Source organism: Haemaphysalis longicornis, unplaced genomic scaffold (assembly GCF_048455015.1).
Source record: "Haemaphysalis longicornis isolate Haplotype H1 unplaced genomic scaffold, Haemaphysalis longicornis Haplotype H1 scaffold_12, whole genome shotgun sequence".
In the NCBI taxonomy this organism is placed as follows: Eukaryota; Metazoa; Arthropoda; class Arachnida; order Ixodida; family Ixodidae; genus Haemaphysalis; species Haemaphysalis longicornis.
Genome location: NW_027526225.1, coordinates 40,921,228 through 40,943,661, shown reverse-complemented (window position 1 = coordinate 40,943,661; position 22,434 = coordinate 40,921,228). Strand labels below are relative to the sequence as shown.

At 47.7% G+C, this 22,434-nt stretch overlaps 1 protein-coding gene across 1 annotated transcript in view; it reads left to right on the top strand.

The window, feature by feature from the left end:
* Positions 1–21,148, top strand: part of LOC144161567 (glucoside xylosyltransferase 2-like) — a 69,427-nt gene extending 48,279 nt beyond the window's left edge. Inside the window, exons 6-7 of the mRNA XM_077692218.1 lie at positions 8,602–8,921; positions 20,981–21,148. Coding sequence (XP_077548344.1) covers positions 8,602–8,921; positions 20,981–21,148 — 488 coding nt within the window. The remainder of the gene's footprint in view (positions 1–8,601; positions 8,922–20,980) is intronic.
* The last annotated feature ends 1,286 nt before the right edge of the window (positions 21,149–22,434 follow it).

Sequence of the window (22,434 nt, the reverse complement as noted above, 5' to 3'; positions counted from 1 at the left end):
ATTTCCCGTAGGGAGTGGTTAGTATCACGAAGATACGCCGAATGGGTGGCGGGTATTTTCTTAATCAGGGAGTCTATGTAGCTTGATATTGGTTCGGTGAGAGTGCCTCTTCTCGAATTTATTGGTCTACCAGGGTTCCCTTCTTTATGAACTTTAGGCAGCATGTAAAACCTTCCTGGCGTTGCGTGTGCTGCTTTAAGTGCTTTATGGAGGCGTGGCTCTATTTACCCAATTTTTACAAGGTTATTTAGTGTTGTTGTTATTATTTCCTGATGTTCAGCAGTTGCATCTGCGTCAAGTTTTTGGTAGAAAAATTCGTTATGTAACTGACGGTGGCCTTCTTGAATGTAGTCTGGTTTACTAAGTATTACAATCCCTCCCCCTTTATCGGCCGGTTTTATGACAATGTCTGTTCAATCACTCAGTGCTTTAAGTGCTTCGCGCTCCTCTTTAGACAGAGTCAGGGCCCCTGGTTTGCGAGCGTTATAAACCCGCAGGACGTCTCTTTGAACGGCCTCAATGTACGAGTCCAAGTGTTTTCCTCGCTTCGATTTCGGTGTCCATAGCCGCCCTACATTAAAGGGGGTTGTGGCAGTGCGTTCTTTCGCTGGCTCCTCGAAAAAATATTCTTCAAGGCGCAAATTCCGTGAAAAATTGTCCAAATCTTTTAGCAAGCCAAACTCATTATATCGGCCGGTACTTGGGCAAAATGTCAGCCCGCGCGAGAATAATGACCGCTCATTATTAGTAAGCTGTACTCCGGAGACGTTAATCATGTTTTCATCTATGATCTTTTGAGTTTTTGGCATTTCTTTCGACTTGCAGGGCCGAATTGGGGGTGTAATTTCAGGATTCTCAATGTCCGCGTGGTAAAGAGCTGAATTGATTTGAGAAAACTCGTTCGAGTATGGAACTTTATCCCTTGAGAATTTTTTTTATTTTAATTCTGTATATTTAATCTGTCTTCTTTTTCTCAAAAAATTCTAGTTCGCTGGCCTCCAGCGCCGAAAGGACAATATTATGCCTAGCACGAAACTCCTCCGCCCTCAGAGACGCGAGTGTATTATCACAATGATCTACTACGATTTTAGTTAGCTGAAGTGATGCGGATTTTGGAATGTCGCTCCAATTTTGTGTTTCACGTTTGTTAAAGGTATGCGTCGATGGTGTTAATGATAGAAGAAGGCCCCGGGGGGCGATCCCAGCCTTTAGATTTATTTTGAGTACACGCACATGTAGGTAATGGCGCACCCGCTTGTCAATTGTTTTCCTTATCTTAAAAAAAATTAGGCGTCAGCAGCTGATCACGCGTTTGATCGGAGGGAGAGGAGGTCGAAACATTTGCTCGGCCAGGATGTAAATTCATGTAAATGCGACGTGCAGAGCCACAGTTTTTTTGGAGATGGTACCTTTGACGGGGGAGTGGCAGGGCTTTCCTCGTTTTATGGACTGGATTCCAGCTTCTCGCAGTGTCTCGCGCTTGGCTGGGGGTCAGATTTAGGAGAATGTGTTCCCGCCCCAAGCACTTCAAGGAAAACGCAGAAAACGTGCGCAATGTACTCGCGAAGCAACAATACGCACCTCCCATAACCAACGACGCTATTTGCAAAGCGGCCAACCTTGATCGCCAAGAGTTACTGCACCATGAAAAAGAACTAAACCAGAGGGGAGAGGCAACCTGGTTTTGACGTTCGGTGGCAATTCCCCGAACATAAACAAAATCTTGAGAAAGCATTTCAACATGCTACAACAGAGTGAACGGCTTTCGAAAATCTTCCCCACCCATCCTCGTGTCGTATACAGCCGCCCCAAAAATAATAAAGATTACCGTGTACACGCCAAACTGAGAGGACACCCAAAGGTGGGTGTCAACCATGCGAAAAGGCACGGTGCCGCGGATGTAAACACATGAAGACAACCACGGTGGCAGAAAGCATCAACTCCAATTTCAAACATCTAATTGACGCGACACTCGACTGCGACTCTTCTAATGTCGTGTACCTTCTGGAGTGCGGTGTTTGTGGCATTCAATACATTGGCCAGACGGACACGGCATTCCGCATGCGCTTCAACAACCATCGCGCAAATATGTTCGTTCACTTCCGGATCTACCCTTATCCCGACATATTTACTCCGAAAACCACCCGTTCGATTCCATCAAAGCTACACTTTTACAGAGTGGATTGTCTACTACAAGAGAACGCGAACAACGTGAATCTTATATTATTAACAAATTTAATACCGTAAAGGCAGGGATGAATGTTAGCCCGGGCATTATGGCGTCTATACATGCTGTTGAAAATCTGGCTGCGGAATAATCCTATATCTAAATTGTAAGTGTCTGTGTTGTTTAAACAAGTAATAAAGCTATGCTTATTTTATACATTTCCTTTCTGGTGCTTCCGCACGGGCGGCATATACCACAAACAGTCTCGAGGCGTCCGCCGTCGTTTACTCCAACAAAGGGCCCGAGCCACACTCGCGTGCCGGTAGAGGATTAGCTAAGCGCCCTTCTCCGGGTTCATGGTCAGGGACGGACCTTTCGACTGCCCGGACGGAGCGGGAGAATAGACCGAAGCATTATGAATGCCGCCCACCCGTCCAGCCGATCGGCGGAACCTTACATGTTTTGAACCACAGTGCGGAGATCGTACCTACACTCTTAACGAGCCTTCCTATTTGTTTGAAGGGTTGGCGTCACTGAAACATGTGCGCGGCTGCGACCGCTTCCTGTAAACCATTCCCGTAATGTCAGTGACCGTTGGAATGCTGTGCCCCCAGTGATTGTGTGAGATCCTTTAAGTTACTACTTTGCGCTTTCCTTTCTTGAGCAGAGCGGCGCCCTTCTGAAGGGGGCGGTCCCTGTCAAGCTGACGAATGATAGAGGACAGCGTTTTGAAAGATTTGTGTACTCTTCTCTCCCCTATGCATGTTTAGGTTTGTTTTATTTTCCTATTTTTTTTCTCTCTCTCTCTCTCACTTTACCTCAACTCGCCGAGAGGGTGTGTTTGTTGGTGCTTTTCTCCCCAAAACCTCCTCTCTCTCTCTCTCTTTATCGGCGTCGTTGCACGACGAGCCTATAAATATGTGCAGAGAAATACGAAATGTTGTCTTGATAAAGGTCGTCATCCGACCGAAACGTCGACCAATAAACAGTTTTGTTAGAAGCTATACCCATTTTTTACTATTTGTTACGGCAACCTAAGACAGCCCTTCCCGCAATCAAATATATATATATATATATATATATATATATATATATATATATATATATATATATATATATATATCAGGGTTGCAGTCGTCATTGACAGTGCTAGTCGGCTTTTTTCGAAATATTTAATAGGGCCGAATGACGTGTGTTGGTCACGTTTCTTTTTTTTTTTGATACATTGATAAAATAAGCGAAAATACAAGTCGAGAAAAAATCCGCCGTTTTTCCGGGAGCGGGACTCGAACCCACATCTATATATATATATATATATATATTGTGGTAATCCGGCAATAGTGGCGGGGGACAATCCCGCGCGATGGACATGTTCCGGCGGAGTATGAAGATGTGGCGCGAGGGGAGATAGGATGGAACATGGCGGACTCGGCTGGGCGACGTGTGTGCAGCCAGATCGGCTGAGCGGTGTACCTTGGCGTAGCGGGACTCCAAGTAAAGGTGTGATCGAGGGGGCTCAGTGTCCTTCTGGGGAACCGCGGCCGGGTGCAAGAACCCCGGTACCACATTTGGCGCCCTGAACGTGGGGCCGGCCGTGGTTCCTGGGAAGGGCATTGTGGTCTTCTTCCTCGTTTTGGTGTTCCGCGGCAAACGTGACCGACAGCTCGCTGAAGATGCGGTCAGACACGATCGACCTGGCGGACCAGTCTCTGGTGGTGGACATCTCGGATGCCCTCAGCGAGAGGGACAAGGTCAAGTTCACTGTCCACACCAAGACGACGCTGTCGGACTTCCAGAAGTCGGAGTTCTCTGTGCTTCGGCAGCACGAGGAGTTCATCTGGCTCCATGACGCCCTGGAGGAGAGCGAGGACTACGCCGGGATGATTATTCCCCCGGCCCCTCCGCGGCCGGACTTCGACGCCTCGCGGGAGAAGTTCCAGAAGCTCGGCGAGGGCGAGGGCTCCATGACCAAGGAGGAGTTCGCCAAGATGAAGCAGGAGCTCGAGGCGGACAGCTGCTGACGACTGCGCCGGACACCACCCCCGCGGAGCAAGGCCCACGGACAGGACCTTGCCACGTTTGGACCTTCTGCAAGGACCCCCGGGTCTTAGGAGGCCACCTGTGGCACCGGTCTTCTGCCATCCGGGCTGAGCCGTGGGAGTCCCTCGAGAGTGCCGACGCGACCCGCGGAGCAAGGCCCGCGGACAGGACCTTGCCACGTTTGGACCTTCCGCAAGGACCCCCGGGTCTTAGGAGGCCACCTGTGGCACCGGTCTACTGCCATCCGGGCTGAGCCGTGGGAGTCCCTCGAGAGTGCCGACGACTGCAGCCGAGGGCAGCCAGCGTCGGCCTTTTCTTCGGAGGGGGGGAGAGTGTGGTAATCCGGCAATAGTGGCGGGGGACAATCCCGCGCGATGGACATGTTCCGGCGGAGTATGAAGATGTGGCGCGAGGGGAGATAGGATGGAACATGGCGGACTCGGCTGGGCGACGTGTGTGCAGCCAGATCGGCTGAGCGGTGTAACTTGGCGTAGCGGAACTCCAAGTAAAGGTGTGATCGAGGGGGCTCAGTGTCCTTCTGGGGAACCGCGGCCGGGTGCAAGAACCCCGGTACCACAATATATATATATTTATATATATATATATATATATATATATATATATATATATATATATATATACTTATATATAGAGAGAAAGATAAAACTCACAAAGCGCACAGAAATAGTACAAGTAAACAGTCGTATACACAAGAAGAACAATAACAAGGAAGGTTTACTTACGTAGCGGCAACGGGACTTGCCTTCATCAGAGTACAGTTACATGGGGCCTCTTCGATTTACAGTCTCGGGCTCACCGCGGACTCCCCGAGAAATAGACCAACATTCGATTTTCCCGTGTATCCCTATGGCTTCGGGGAATCCTCGGACTACCCGCGGGCAGCCCGCGGGGAGCCAGAAGTTTAAAATCGAAGAGGCCCATGATTTAGCTGCCACAAACATTTGGAACGCATTTCTTATATAGCTTTGCAGAAAACAGTGAGAAGGAGCGGAAGATGTTTCGCATTATGAGGCCACCAATTTCGGATTACGTTTCGAATTATAAGGAGGAAAATTATGAGGCCGCCATTCTTTATCGAGGGATACCCTCGATACCTTCAATTTTAATCGAGGGATACCCTTGAATAAAAATGGCGGCTTCATAATTTCTATAACAATGTTTATTAATCCTACCCTTGAGTTTCCCATCGGAATTCGGAGAAACTCTCCAAATACAGCAGCTTTATTAGCCTAATGCGGCTCAACAATGCCATTTGTCCTCGGGAAGGAAACCGCGTTCCAACCACCACTTAGAAATGTTTAACTATTTGTGATTTATAGAACCTAACTATATCCTGTTCAGTTGCTAGCTAATGTGCAATGCTCTTTTGTGCGCGGTATCTAATCTCTCTATCCGCGGGGGGCACACCCATCTTCGCTTCCGCCCCAACCAGTCTCCCCGCCAACGGCTTACCTTCCTTTTTAAACCGCGATTATCCAGTTTTCCGTACTGTCAGAATGAACTTGCAGCCCACACCGCGTACGTTGCCCCGTCCAGGTGCAACGTTGAGAGCTGCTTTGTTAATACGACCCCTTTCTCACTCTCTCTCTCTCTCTCTTCTTTTTTTTTCTTTTTTTTATTGTGACATAGGCAGAGCGAGACTGCATGCATACTCTCCATTTCCGAAACGTCTTCCACTCCTTCTCACAGTTTTCTGCAAAGCTATATAAGAAATTTGCTTAAAATGTTGACAGCAAAATCTTGCAACTGTACTCTGAAGAAGGCAAGTTCCTTTGCCGGTACGTAAATAAACCTTGCTTGTTATTGTTCTTGTGTGTATCCAACTATTTACTCATACTATATATATATATATATATATAGATATATATATATATATATATATATATATATATATATGTATATTTATATATATATATATATTAGGTACTACGTACTGTCATGGACACATAGGTGGGCAATGCCACATAGTGCCGTGGCTTATGAAATATGCCCAGGACGACAAAGTCGCTGTGTCTTTGCGCACGCTTTCTTGTGGCCACCATTTCTTTACTGTAATAAATCGTTCATCAATCTTCGCCATGGTTCGTGTCATCTGTCCTCCCGCCAGGTTATATTTTGGTGGAGGGTGGGGGTAAGTCATTCTTATCCTGGTCTGTTCTTCGCGTGGTCTTGGCGTGGATGGGATCACCCAAGGCATGTAGGCCATGTCGGGTAGTCCCAGCCCAACCGCGGCCAAAGCTCGACCACGCCCCATACACCCCGTGCCTCAGACCATGAGATGCCGATCAAGGTCTGCCGACACCAGGTGGGTCAAGTTGAACAGCAGATGTTTCCCCAGTCCTACAACCTTCGATGCTTTGTCACCTCTAAAATCCTCATTCCTGCGGGGCCAGGCAATCACCAAGCACATCATCGTCATGCATCGTGGCAAGTGATTCTGCATTGTATATTTCATCGCATTGCCCATCCACATCCCAACCAGTTCCCCCTCTTGCTGTATGGAGTCTTTGTGACCATGTTTCAATCTGAAAAGATTGTCGCCCTCTGCTCTGAGTGGACAGATGTGCCAGCAGCGCACAATGATCCGTCCGCAGAAGTCGGCAATTGACTCACCGGGAAGCTGTTGAAGCTTTCCGAAGCGGTGTCGTCCGGTGCAGATGTTGACAGTAATGGCGAAGTGATGTGCGAGGGTCTCCACTGATGCGTCGTATGCGTTGGCCGCATCAGATGGCCGCTCTTACTGCACTGATACATACAGTGGACAAAGCAACGGTACCCTAGGCCAAACTCAAGCAACACCTGGTAAAATTTGGCAAGCAGACTGAAATACACAGAATGACGAGTTACACATAATAAAACCACGCTTAGGGACCACACACTACTGACTCACACTACAGATTCACCGAAGTTGCCCTATCTGAATAACAGATAGGCCACACGCATGCGACACACTCCCACATGCTCACTGCCTTTTCAAGACCCCTGTGCACAAGGTGTGAAGAACACCGATCTGTTATGCACATCCTAATAAAATGTAAGGCACTAGACACAACACAGTGCAAACATTTCCCACAACTTTACAGACTACATATTCCACTCCATCCATCATTCTTTATATCTGATGATCCCATGATTCCATTTAAGTGTATTTTTGCCTGTATATCTGAAATTGGATTTTTGCAGCTTATTTTTTGTCATGCTGCATGCCAGAAGGTTGTTCCTAACTTCACGTTGTACGTGTTCCTCATGCAGTGTGTGGTGCAATAAAGTAACCAAGGACTAATAATTGATGGTGATATGACACCAAATAAAGAATACGCATCTAAAATAATGTTTGGACCCGAAAATACAAAAAGCGCTCCACCCTAGCCTACACATCGTGCCGGCATTCCAACTTCATTGGTAAACAAAGCCTCAGGAGGATTGTGCATCGTCTGCGGTACATGGAAAATTAGAATTTCCTTGAGGAAGCCTCTACCGTGTTTATCCCTTCAGAAGCGAGATGGAATTGGACGAGTGTGACATGAGAGGCATTTACATGGCAGGGGTGGCAGAAAACTAGGCTCTTCTGACGATATTTGCGGCAAAGTGAGCAGATATGCCGACAATTTTTTGCATTACACTTGATGGCGGGCGTTGATGTTATCCAGCTTCACATGCGTCACTGGAGAACTCATGGCGGGATTTTTGAACTGTCAAATATTTGGTACATTTGTTTCACCTGCACCACGTGACCCAGTTCAGGTGGTGCAGCCTCAGTTTTTCCTTCATTTCAGTGGTGCAGGTCGCGGTACCTGAGCCGCACCGTTCGATTCACCGGTGGTGCGGACAGGTGCAGGTGGTCTAGTTCCTGGCTTTGCCTGCACTCCCTGCCGAGGAGGCGCAGAAGGAGACGAAAAAAGTGGAGGTCTTGTTCCGCAGAATATCAAGGATGGCGGAACCCTCTTTGCATTGCTTTGAACTGATTCTAGAGGTGCCGGCTAAATCGAGGACCCATTGTCGTCGTGTTGTGCACCATCTCAAGTTGGCGAGGCACACTCGTGAAATCGGCAGAAAGTCCTAATTTCCCAACAATTTTTTCCTTACATCCTGTTATAGGCAAATTCTTTCTCCTCAAAAGATGTTTCAAATTGATTGATTTTTATGTACTTTTAAAGGAATTCGAATGTGCTTGTCTCATCGATTGTTTCGTTATAGGTCATGTCATTATAGCAACGTTTACCTTATTCATGTGTTTATAGAAATTGAGGTAATCGATATACATATCCTGTGTGCTCAAATATTTCTCCCAGGGAAGAATTAGCGGACTGCCTAATTTGAGAGGATATTTAAAACAATTCTCTCTTCCCGTTCCTTGCCCTCTCCCTCGATAGGACTCAATTCGGGCGTGATGCTGATGAACCTGACACGGATGCGGGCGTTTCCCTGGGAGCGATGGATGAATCGTCTTCTCCGGAAATACACAAACGTCATTCCTTGGGGAGACCAGGATATACTCAACATTCTGTTCAGCATCCACCCTGAGCACCTGCTGGTGTTCCCATGCTCGTGGAATTACCGGACTGATCACTGTGATAATGACACATTTGACACATGCTCGGACAGGGCACCTGCCGTGTTACATGGCAACCGGAATCTTTTCGCGGAGCACGTGGAGCCAGCTTTCTGGGAGATCCACCGAGCAATGGAAATGGTGAGAAAGATTGATTGGATATCCATGCCACTAAGTTCTTTTTGTATGCGAGATCTCTTATTAGGCTACTGAGGAAAAATTGGTGCACTTGCATTTGCGCGCGCTTGTGTGTTCCGGCTATTCCAGCGAAGTTAGCTGCACAGTTTCGTTTTTCCAGAAAAAACCATGCCACAGCAGTGTGGGAGGTTGCAGTTATTCAACCGGCAACAGCCTGCTGGTCTCATGCTTTAGCGGCCAGAACTGATTGCTGCGAATACCCCTGTAATTGCAAGTTAGAGATGAAAGTGGATCATCAGGTATGATTCACAAAACAAAAGCTGGTTTTACACGGTTTCTTTATAAACAAGGGCTTTCTTGTTCACCTGACCCATAAGCGTAGTAGTGAGGGAATTTTTTCTTAACCGGAATCATCGTTCATTGTCTTTATTAATTAGAGTTTATTTTCGCCCAGTAACAACTTGACGACTTCTTGGCACAGAGATGCTTGAGAACCTTCACAGAACAGCAGAAAGTCAGCACAAGACACAGAAGACAAGATGCATAAATAACAACAGTGATTACTCACGGTTCTAGATAGAAACGTTCAGCAAAATACTCCCTATATAAGCAAATTAGGTGCATAATAGAAAAGAAACAGTTGGTAACAGGTCGCAAACACGATTTAAACTCTTGTTTTATTCTCACATAGAAAATCTATGCGAACAATACATAATCAGTAGGCGACATATACGGAAGCAAAAACGCACATGATGTAGTATCGTGCCCACTTTGGCGGTGAGCACGCGAGCGACAGCTGAAGCTGCAACGCGGGCGCTTCTCAGCCCGCGTTTCAAGCAAATATAGACATCGTTTGTGTGTTTCTCAGCCGAATTGTTTTCGTTGTCAACTTTTCCCCCCTAAGGTAGGGGGTCGAGCTATATTCCGGTTTATACGATACTCCTACCAACGTGCTCTCCCAGAAAGGAACACCTTTGAGGAGCAGAGATGTCTAAACCGTCTGAGAACATCAAGCAGAGGGGTCCGGGAAAACCGCCTCGTTGCAGATTATGGTCACGGTGTCCTTTGAGAGGCCGGGTCTCTGCCCGTAAGCGAGGACGGCGCCGTCCTTGCTAGGCAAGTTACTATGTACATCCAGTCGTCCATTGAGGGAGTCTGTTGGGCGCTCCGCTAGATGCCTAGGGTGATCAGACTCGTCACCAGCTGAGAAGCGTGTAGGTCTCAGACAGGCGTTTCACACATAGTGGGCGCATTCCGTGGTCATCTTGTTTCCATGGGGGGCGCCGTAATCTTGCCATGCCGGTGGGGTTATGGTGGCGCTCCAGTACACTGAGCAGCGAGTGGGCAAGAGAGATAATTAAGGTGCTCTGGTACTGGATGCTTTATAGTCACATAACTTTATGTTCTCGCCTTAGCTCGCGGGGAAAAGTCGAGGAACCCAATCTCTCACTAAAATAGTTTCGCGCGCTGCCTAATCCACTGATGGTAATCATCCCGTTACCTTTTCTTTTGCTTGTTTTTTTTACTTTGGGAGAAGCCACCGTCTGGCAAGGGAATCGGAGCTGCGCGTTTTTCTGGTTTGGTGCGGGGGAGTCGAGGGGTTGACGTCGACCAGGGAGGTAGGGCGGCGTTTGGGGTCGGGAGTTCGCAGGTCGTCAGGAAATGGTTAGCGTCAGGTATGCACCTTTCAACTTGTATTGCGTGAAAACGAAGTGGTGTGTTGGAATAAACGAGTCATCTCAGATTGCACTAGTAGTCATGATATAATGAGAAAGAGCAGTCAATCTTGTCTACGTGGTAGCTGAATCTGCTTTCATCCTGCAATGAGTCTGAGAGTTCTTCAAGGGTGGTCACGAAACACAAACAAGCAAACATTACTTAGTCTTTGCCACCGAGAAAACATATTGAATAAAAAACACCTCCTGCGGATGGCACAAGGGGTTTTTTGGGGGCTTTGTGTGCACTGGCTTGTTGACACAGCTTTTATTCACCTTCCTGCAAAGGAGCAGCCAAGCTGACACGAATACAAACAATCTTGATGTAAGCACTGCTGGCTATTTTTCCTGTGTGGGACGTCTTGAATGTAAGACACCACAGAGGTCCAAAATTGTATGACAACTGTCAATTGTTGGCTTTTTGAGCTTCCTCACAACACAGTCGGTAACAAGGGTTAGTCATTCCAGAGGGTAACCCGCCGCTATTAGCAAGTGGCCTACTTGTTCATTAACGTTGGTATTAAGACAGTTACAACATAATTTAGCCTATGAGTTAGGAACAGTTTAGTGATGGCCTGCATTGCCCGTATAGATAAAGCTGAATACAACAGCAGTAAAGGCTTGTTTTTTTAGGGACTTTGTTTATATGCCCAACCCGCGTGTTGGGGGAATGGCTCAGCTCGATATTGACAAATCTATTATCTCTTTCAGTGTAGTTTGTCATTGTGACTAGTGGGTCCAGCAGTAAGTAAAAGGGAAGGCTCCTAAATATCAATGACTAAAATCCTTTGGGTCACTATCTAAAAGCAAAAGTTAGCCACTCATAAACCTAACTATTTTGAAATCTGCAGGCAGGCAGCCAAAAAAAGCATATATTTCATAGAAAGGTACAAATCACTTAAAACGTGGGCTTTCTGCGCGCAAATTCCACATTTCTCTGCACGATATCGCTTGCCAGTGCAGCAAACGTCAAAGTAACTTAGCAGGACTCTATTGCGAGTTATTTGCTTCATGTTCATGAAAAAACCGAAACAGCGCCAACGAAACAGGATGGAGAATAGAAACACGTAGAACACAAAACGTAGTGCCCGTTTGTGTTCTATGTGTTTATATTCCTCGGTCCTGTTTCGTTCGCGCTGTTTCAGTTTTTTCATCGTCAAAGTAACAGTTGAGTAAGATTTCTAACAACTCACGCACTGATACTATCGTGCTCTAGAAAAAAAATGGCTAAGAGCTCATTCATGTCCACAACACACTTTAAACGCTCGCTTTGTGGAATAGAATAACGCAAGTTCAGTCGGCAAAACGCTTGTCTGTAACGCGTGAGCGGCGTTCTCCAGACTGCGCCTGAGACATCTAGTGGTAACGCCTGGTTTGGGACTGGTAGAATGTGAGCATGCGTGACCCGGATCAGCGCGCTGGCTGTTTCACTTCCCGCTGTGCCCGTCGCCTAGGCTTACGTTCCTTCTTTCGCCTTGAAGAGTGCTGTCTGCGCTGCCGGCCCGTGAAAAAATAGTGGAGATTAGCAATTGTTAGTACAGTGTTCGCAGCATTTAAATACGTGCAACACGTAATTTTCGCTGCGCAATACGCATCTTAAGCAAGAGTTCTTTTTCTGTAGGCGAGAAAACGAACAACAATCGAAAAAACGCATCGATGCCAGTCTTCTAGAGAGACTATATATCGGTCCGTGAGCGCTTGCCCAGTGCTTTAAGTATTGTGGCGTTAGTCCGTCAGCAGTGACGAGCAAAGCCGAGCACAGAAACCGGATAGTGGTGCACGCGCTACTCATGCAGCGTATTCACAGAAAGATGACGCAATGAACAGCTGTGCACCAAAGCTAATGCACACAAAAAACAAGCACAGCGCTTTAATGCGGGTAATTTCCGTTTTCTTTCTCGGCGCGGCAGCGCAGGCATGCAGTGGTAATTACGGTGAAAGAAGGCGTGGAAGCCAAGGCAACAGGCACAGCGGGAAGGGACACAGCCATCGTGCTGATCCGGGCCGCGCATGCTCACATTCTACCTATCTCAAACCAGGTGTTATCACTATACGGCTCCCTCACAGTCTGGAGCAAGCTGCTCACGTGTTATAGACAAGCCTTTTGCCGACTGTACTTTATTTCAACTGAGTAAAGAAAAGCCATAATAAGGATTGTTTTGGTTCGTTTCGCCGAAGTCGGGGTCGATCAGGATCCCAATCGCCCGGGCTCCGGTTGATTTCGCAGGAGGCTGGCAGGAAGATGGTGTTGAAGTTCCTGGAGACGGCAGTCGAATTGATGAACTCGAGGCGTTGGGGTTGATTAAGTGAACGAAGAGTTTATATACAGCTATTTACAGTAGGAAAACTGGGTACATGAGCACAAAAAGGAAAAACTTCAAACTTCAGCAAGACGCTAGCTCCAAGTGCACACAAATCACTCGCTCAGCTTCGCGTATCTCTCCTATCGTCGGAGTGTACACAAACCGCTCGAGAAACGACGGCTGAGACCCTGTCTCGCCGCAGGATCCTTCCAGTTGCCCGGTACGGCGCCGTACCCTAAACTTCCGACGCGATCCTAAGCTCTAGCCTAGGGGGCTCTCATTTCCTAACCTAGCTTTAACGGTCGAGACTCCTTGTCCCGCCGGGAACTGCCCGGCTCACCGCTCAGACAAGAACGATTTCTGACGGACAAGTTTGGCCTTACAACCCCTCGAGATCACACTCTCTCGGGAACGCCCCTGTAGCGTTCGTACACGCCCAAGGGAGTGCCCGAATTCACGTAGACAGCTGCCACTCAGCGCGCTACGGAATATTCAATGAGTTGCCGCCACCGTTGGGTCAACGGCCCACACGCGGGCCAGCAAGCGCGCACGTCCCCGAAGGGTCATGGCGAAAGACGGCGACTGTGCACTGGGCCAACCGGAGCGCGTTAACAATGGTGTCTCGCGGGGCGCGCGCTCCGACTCCGGTAATTCCACCTCCCCCGCGCGCCACGTCGACGATTCTCGGAAGCCGGCAGCGCCGTCTGCGTTCCCAATGGGTGATTATGCCCGCGGTGTTCCGTCGGCTAGACAATCCGTCTCCCGTGCGTGCCGTGACAAATTGGTGTCCACTGCTCTGCAGTGTTGGCAGTGCTACGCCGCCAGACAGAGTGGCGAGTTCTCACGCACAGGCCCGGCGCCTGGCCACTGACCTCATCAGTGGGTCTTACAAATCCGTCGACACCGACTACGTCCTGAATGGGGGATCATCCCAGCGGAATCCCGTTAGCCGGACTATCCGGCGCCCGTACGTGCTGTGACGAATTGGTGACGGCTGCCGCGTAGAGTCCACAGTGTTGAGCCACCAGACAGAGTGGCCGGTTCTCACGGGCAGCCTGCGGGCCTGGCCACTGACCTCATAAGTGGACCTTACAGCCATATTCAAAACGTCGATTTAAATATTCGATGATACTTTTGTCATAACTTTGTGTAATAGTAGTTTTTATCACACTACCTTTTTGTACCAGACTTTTTCTAAAGGGATAAAAGATATTAAGAAATAAGTCACAAAAGAAACAAATGGATGAACAAGGGCTGAGACAGAAGAGTGGACGTGTGTCGTGCATAACATGCAGTTCTAGCATGAGGCACATGCTGGTGGTATCAGCTTAACTCACCTATAGTTCATTTCTGAACCTGCGTGCAGCCCTGTGGCAGCTAAAGTGTTTTCAACAGTCCGCCCAGTGAGGATGCTTAACTCACCGTAAAGGAAAGTGTTGCTGGGGTCTCGTGGTTGGAAGGCTGAAATGTCCTTTTCAGGCCTCATTCAAGGTCCGTTAGGTGTACTCAGGGGGAGACATTTGATATAAGTCTCTACAATGCTTGACTGTAGGGTTTAACCCGCCGACGCACCGCAGGCGATAAGGCGCGCCGTGCTGGAGGGGTCTGGAATATCGTTGCCCACTCAGGAATCTTTACGGGGGTCTCAGGATTAATTTTGATCACCAGGAAATTTTTCGCTTTTCGCTCCCATCAGAAACGTGGCCGCTGCGGCTGGGAATCAATCCCACCTGCTCTGCAGCGCGCCCTAGCCACTGAGCCACCACGGCGGGCGCCTCTACATTGCTGCACGCAGCTTCTGAAATGAACTATACCCCGCACAGGGCACCTTGAGCATCCATGGGGACAGTATTGGAGACACCACGGATCCCGAGCCCCCAAGCATAAGCTGTTGCCAACCGCGGCGATGTGTTTATAGGTGGTGGGTAAGAAACCAGGAACGGTGGCACTCGGCGCCTTCATCCGGCTCTGGCTAATGGGCTCACTGTCTGTTTACCAGGCAGGTAACTGTGGGACCTCTCTCGGCATCGGGGGAAACCGGGCGAAGAAAGTACCCTGGTTGCCCCCTTTTTTAAGCCTTGTGCTATATCAAAAACTCCCCTCCAAGCGTGATTGAAATATCTTTTCCACCCCTTCCTGCCATGAGCCTGCTGTGCTGACAACCACCCCGGCTTTTTTATAGTTGAATCTGTGGTCGAATTGAAGCCTCTTTCTGCTCAATTCGTATTTCTTGTAGTTATGCTTCTTGAAGGCATACTTGGCAAGACATACTATGCCAAACAACGAAGAATTGGTGAGGTCCTAGTTGAGGTCTATACGCAGCAGCAAGCCGCAACTCCCGTCAGCTGAACTTGCATGGTAGACCTGGAGATCACTCACACCCCACCGCAGCTTCAACAGCTGCCAGGGTGTGATATCTGAGCCAGATCTTCTTGTTGAGACAGACACCGATCTGCTCGAAGGCCTAAAAGTTCAATGCAAGCTAAGTCCAGGGCGCTCGATCCACCGGGCATTCTCAGGACATCTGAAGATGGAATGGACGTCGGACCATATCTGCATTCGTCGCAGCGCAAGGAACGGGCTGCGCTGTCCACGCAAGCAGAGATGCCCAAAAAGCCGCCTCCGAGAATAACAACCCTGAAAGAGTACACACACAGGCACACACAGTCCAGCCATTAATAATTGCAAACAAAGAACAGAAACCATCACTCAATAGAACTGCAGAGGCCCCGTTAAATATCTTGACGATGTCTACGAGACAATGCATTCTAATCAGCCAAGTGTAATGTGTGTCCAGGAGACCAATCCTAGAGATCCAAGATACTTCAAACACACAAATGTCTTGAATATTTACACGGTATTTACGAAGTACAGGGATAGTGGTGGTACATCTTCAGGTGGTGCGACCATCCTTTCCAGAAAATCGTTGGAGTTCCGCACTATCCATTAACAGATGATACTTGATGCTGTTGTCATTCGAACGATAATTTAACAGGCAAACAACAGTATGCTATTTGTGCATCGTTCCTGATTTCCAGCTTAAAAGAGCCATGAAGACAAAATAGAAGTTTGCTTTATTCGAACGATTTCGTGTTTTATAGTACCACCAGCGCTTGTCCAGATGGAAGGGATTGTTTATTCACTGAGAAATATTTCAATTTAAGTTAAAATTTTGATTTTCCCGCTAAAACGTGCATTTTACTGATCTGCAATGACATCAACGAACCGACCACTCTGCAGCCGATTGCGGCACAGCCGGACTCGACTCTCCTCCTCCCTCACGGAGCCTCGTTTACTGTTAGTCAACCTTGATGGCGCCACCATAACGTGGCAATCCTTGTTCTGCCTTTGGTTTTTTTTTTTCAGGGATAAAATACGCTTCGTAAAACATAGTGCTCGCTCGAAAAATATGGTCACGTAAGAAACCCTTGCTTGCGTCAGTCAGCCAGTGTCGTCTGGGACAAACCCAGAGCCCCGCTGTCCTGTGCAGCTAAACCAAGCATACTGCCCGCAGTAACGACAGCAGTATGAATCGGCACTTCTATATTTACGTATGATTTGGTAACCTCCACGGTTTGTCCCACGATTCTTGCTGCTTTAAAAGAATGTGCCCTAAATTTAGTCGCAAATAGCTCGTTAGGCCAGCTTATAAGCTCTGCCTGATTTGCGGTTTCTTTCGCCGGCCTCCGCCAATCGCAGAGCGGGCTCTAATGGCATCATAGATTCTGTTGCGGGAAATTAACTAGTGGATTGCATGATCATTTCCTTTTTTCATAATTATATTGCTTATTTCAGCCAAGCTTACCTGAAAAGTTGTGTCAGTGTAAATCTAACGAGGCAATCTTTTGAATGAATCAAACTTGTGCTTTCTCTTCATGGCTCCTTTAGGAGTTCGGATTTCGAGGGCATCGTTGATCAGCTACCTGAACCCTTCATACTTGTAGGCGAACTAAATGCGCTTAACTTTTTTGGGGGCTTTTCCTGCGCGGATGCCCGATTTTGCCTTATCGAAAATTTCCTAACATCTTCGGCCGCGTGCCTATTCAACAGAAACAATCCTATATATCATAATCTCGGACACAACATTTACTCAAACCTCGGCTTGGCCATAGGGTCTGCAGTACTGTTTCCCTCTCTTGAGTGGGATGTGAGCTCTTATCCTTTGGCAGTGACCACTTCCCAACCGCACTAACATAGATAGCTAAAGGACCTAACAGTTCACCTTTCCATAGCTCGTTTAACGAAGCAAAAGCAAACAGGAGTACATTTACAGATACATGTAAACCTCGCCACACAAAGATAACACACGTATACGGTGCAGCCAAACTCCTCATGGCACAGATCCTCGATGCCGCTGAAAAGTCCATTCCCTAGGCCTCTGGTGCCCCGCGCAACCAAAGGAGGCCTTGGCGGAACAAGGACTGCAGGCGAGCATGGTAGGTTTAGAACAAGGCAGGGGTGTCCTTCAATAGTACCCCACGTCGGATAACCTCATCTTGTTTAAACGAGGAAAGGCTTTTGGAAACCGCATGCGTCGTGAGGCGAAAAGGGAGAGTTAATTCGCACATGCACACATACAAGTTACAGACAAGAATATGAAACTTAAAGGAAAACAAACACATAACCTGCCTCTGGTCAGCACAGCGAGGACACAGTCGAAGACTAGGCTAACACAGTTGCACAACACATTCAACACGTGTCCAGTTCTGCGCACTACACAAACACTTTCCTGAAACATAAAAGCGCTTGTGAAAAGAAGTCTCTACATGACAATAACAAGTCAAAATGTGCTTACAACTCTGAATTTACACTGTATGGCTTGAGGGCTGCCCTGAGCGCATGTGAACCTTCAGTTCCAGGTGCAGAAAAAATTACATACACCATGATTCCAAACCTACACCGACACACTCTTGAGACACTCTTGCATTCATGCAACAAAATATGGCTTTCAGGGCACATTCTAAGATCTTGGAGGGAGGCCATTGTAGTATATTTCCTGAATGAAGGAAAGGACCCTTCCTCTACCGCAAGCTACCGATCGCCCTGACACGCTGCCTATGCAAGCTTCTCCAGATGATAAGCAGGAGAATGGTGTACTTTTTGGCGTACAATGGTCTTCTGAAGTGCTGCCAGGCGGGCTTCAGGGCGAGGTGATTCCCGTACAACCAACTCGTCACGCTCGAGTTGTGTATCAACGATACCTTTGTCCACAAACAGTTTTGTGCTGCGGTGTTTTTTAGTCTAGAAAACGCCTATGACACCGCCCGGCATTGCGGCCTCCTCAGTGACCTGAGGTCATTCGGTGTGTCTGGAAATGTGTTTAACACTCTTCCTAGCTACATGGCTGAACGAACCTTTCGCAGAATAGTTGGTACTGCCCTTTCCAATGTTTTTATGCAAGAAAATGACGTGCCTCAAGGCGGTGTTTTGAGCTGCACTTGTTTATAGTCTAGATGAACCCGCTCCCAAAGGCGTTGCCACCAACCATTTCCTGTTCAATGTATGTGTAGATGATGTGCAAATACCTTTGATAGCGTGTACTCTGTCAATTTGCGAATGCGAAGTCCTGCTCGTTATCAACAAACTAGCTGGCTGGACGGCTCAGACGGATAGGCGGCACAGTTTATTGATAAAAAACGTTCCTTTACCCTGCATATCAAACAACTAATAAGAAAATGTCTAAAAGCGATGAATATTTACAAGGTCCAGTAACATCATGCATGTGGTGATGAAAAACTCGTACCTTGGGTGTTTAACAGCCCGGTAGTCTCGCGGTTGGATTATGGGAGTGTTGTATATACACCAGGAAGCGAAGCAAGGGAAGCAGGTCTAAAAATGCTCTTACCTAGTGTAGCACTTTGGGCTTCGGCTTGCATCTCGCGCTTTGTGCCCTAGCCGTGTGAAAAGCCTGTGTGTCGAGTGTGGCAAATGGTGCTTAGGGTAGTGGTGCAAGCACGTCGATTCACTATATGTTTTTAACGTTTATCAATGTCTCAGCATCCTTTTCAATGTGTAATTAACCATATATGAACATCTCAACTAGACGATATCTGTGTCTTTCTCGCTCTAGGTGAGGCAGGATGTGTCTGAACTGTCTTTCTCGTTTTTAGACATTTTGAAAACTAGTTTTTGATTGTCTAGCCCCAAAGCACCTTCGGCATGTATCATGTGATTTGTCTTTCACCCAATTTAGTAGAAAAAACGGTACCCAGAACCACTATTTTGCCGCATTTCTTGTATCTCCAGGAGAAATCTGAGGCTGTGGAATTTTCAGCAGTGCATCAAAAACATCCAGCCTAGTGTGTTGTGCTGCACATGAAGCCAACTTCAATGCATTTATAATTATGAATTTGATAATCACCATTTTTACGGCGTAATGTGGCATATTTCTTATTTTAAATCCTTATGCTAAATCATATTGCTAAGTGAATCATTTTCACAGATTCACTCAGCATCGGACGGGCTTTATCATTACAAGTTCTTCCCAAATTATGTCGCACTCCTGTTTTTTAGTCTTTCATATCAGCAGATGCCTTAAATCTCAATGTGACCGTCTCCCGCATTCCAGGCCACGCTGATAATGCTGGCAACGAGTTGGCCGGTGAGCAGGGCATGGCAGTCACGCAGTTAAAATGACAACAGTACCCTACACTGACCTCAAACTACTCATCAGATAACACCTGCGTAAAAAGTGGCAAGCAAAATGGAGTGAACAGACAACACACTACATGTAATGAAACTACCCTTGGGAATATACACAACGGACTTGCACAACAGACACATTGAGTTGCCTTAGCAAGGTTACACATAGGGAACCCACATGTAACACACTCCCACCTGCCGACTGGATCACCAAGACCCCTTTGCAGCGGGTGTGAATAGGGCCAATCCATAATCCGCATACTCATTCAATGCGAGACACTGGCCCCAACAAGACGCAAACACTTCCCACAACTGTAGAGGCAACATACTCCACTACACCCATAATTCTTTTTTAGGAGACGAGCCTTTCTTCCATCAAGCGCATTTTTTATTTTCTACCAAATTTAATTTTTACAGCTCACTTCTAATAGTGCATCTTGACAACCTGGCCTTTTACACCAGTCATCTTGACTGCCTTTTGTTTCTATTCTCGTCTACTTTCCTGAAATGTTTTTGCAGTTGCGGTCATTTTACTCGTTCAACAACTTTCCTTTAGCGTTATTCGCCTTTAGTTGGCCTTGTGCCCTTAAAGGAGCACTGACACCAATTTTCGACGTTAATATTATTGCACAGTCCGCTTCCTTCACTCAACAGAATACCCTGGCGGAAATATGAGCGACCTGCGACGTGAAGAACATAGTTCAATTGTATCTCATTTATCGCACCGATGGAGCAGCGCGCGGAGCGCCACTCAGCAAATGGACATCTCCGTGACATCACCCCATGAAGCCAACCGAAGTGACGGGACAGCGCTCGTCAAAAACTCCTGACGTCACTTGACGCGCGCTGCCCCACGGGCGGGGAGTGGAAGCAACACCCTCTCAAGCATGCGACGATGGCCTCCGCACAAAGCAGTGAGGTCGGGCCGGGATTCTGTCATATGAGCCGTTCGGAATGAAAGCGCGGGAATTTGAATTAAACGATTTTCAGGCCGTTCAATGTACGTATTTATCGCACGCTAAAGTATTTGAAAGCTGTTTCAGGTTCGCCAGACCATTACGCATCGATAAAAGCAATAAAACTGTAACATAAAATTTTCGTGTCAGTGCTCATTTAAGATCCGATCGTCATCATGATGAAGTTAATTATCATAACTATCTTCAGATGCCACCAGCTGGAACTGGTAACGGGCAATGCGTGGATGCTCCCAACACTGGGAGTCGCAACCATGAGGAGTGTATACATGTTTAGTTCAAATAACAGCAGTGAGCCTGTCCGCCTCGCATGCCCGACTGCCACCTCTCAAGCATGCGCAACATAGCTGGTGCCGACTGGCACTAGCAGAAACCACTCAATATTTTCTCTTGGGCTTACTCTCCATACTTCCCTATTCTTCTTCCAGTATAAGTTCGGGGAGAATCTGGAGCAGCGGTTCGTTGAACCTCTCAGGGTCAACCTCACCAAGGCCAGCAAGACACCCTGTGTGAAAGTGTTCCTCAAGCAGCTTTCCCAGTGGCAACAAGCGGCTCGGCGTGCTGACACTGCCATCACCAAAAAATATGGCATTTAATGTGAGCATTCCGGGACTGTAGCGCTTCATTGTTTTATACGTCAGGGCTTGCTTTGATCGGATGTCTTATGTAGGGTTATGTTACACCAGACAGTGTATGCTTTGCAAGTTAAAATATTGCCATTAGGGATCATAAGTAAGAAAGAGACCAGCTCAACCAGCCACCTTCATTTTATTTATTAAATCAGAGTTGTCCGTTAGTGTGTCTTTTATCTCGGAGAAAAAATGGTGGTGTAATGGCTAGCTCCGCACTTGTGCCAGAGCGCCTGGCACAAATTCACTTCACCTGTCGACGCGGCGACGGCTGGGCCGATTTACGCCTTCGTCAAGCCGCCCGCGGCAGACCTGCCTTGACACTGCGGGAAACGGCGCCGCCGAGTCTCCTCTCCGTTTCCCGTCGTGGCGCCTTTGCCTGACGATGTCGCTTTGTCTCCATTCGTCGGATTCAAACTGCGGCCAGTCGAGAGTACTGCTTGGCCGGGATTCGAACTGCTCGCACAGCGACGGACTCCCGGTGGTACAAAACAGCCCGGAAGCAGCGGCATGGGCGGCACTCATTAGTGGCACCGAGTTCAGACGTGCTGTCGCATTTGTGCCAGCCATGTAACGCTCTTGTTACCCTTGTACATATTGTATAAAAATGCTGCTTCAACTCACTGTCTGCTCGACAACTTTGTCGCTAAGCTCTGCGCCGCACTGGTAGCGGACTAAGGAATGCAACTTCTCAACAACACCCTGTCAATAATACGGCACTTTCCTTAAAGCAGCAGAGAAGACTAGAAGAAAACATATGCAGCAAAATCCCGATAATACCAATCTCGCGGGACCACAAAAAATATTCGTATCATCCGACATTCGTATGAACCAACACAGACCAAGAAATTGAGCACTAAAAATGTTTTAGTATATTTCTTTTCGTACTTTGGCTTTAAGAATGCCGTGACGTTTGTCGGCTTTGTTTTAAACCTGCATGTCGCCGCGCGGTCCTTTCTGTACTTTCGTATTCACACTCGCGGTGCCCATGAGGTGTTTCTGCACGCGATTTGTGCACGTCGGTCTTGCGAGCGCGATATTTTTACGCCCACGCCGACGATTCGGCAGCCGCGGCTACCTGTGCGCAAGTTAGAAAATGATGCGGGACACGATTGGCAGAGGCAAGAGCCTGACGACTTGCACCTGGGGATTCGTGCGCCTCATGGGGACCGATTCGGAGCACTCAAGACAGCCTCAAGACTCAAGACTCAATACTCAAGGCTTGCTCCTCCGGAGATATTCAGGATTTGCAC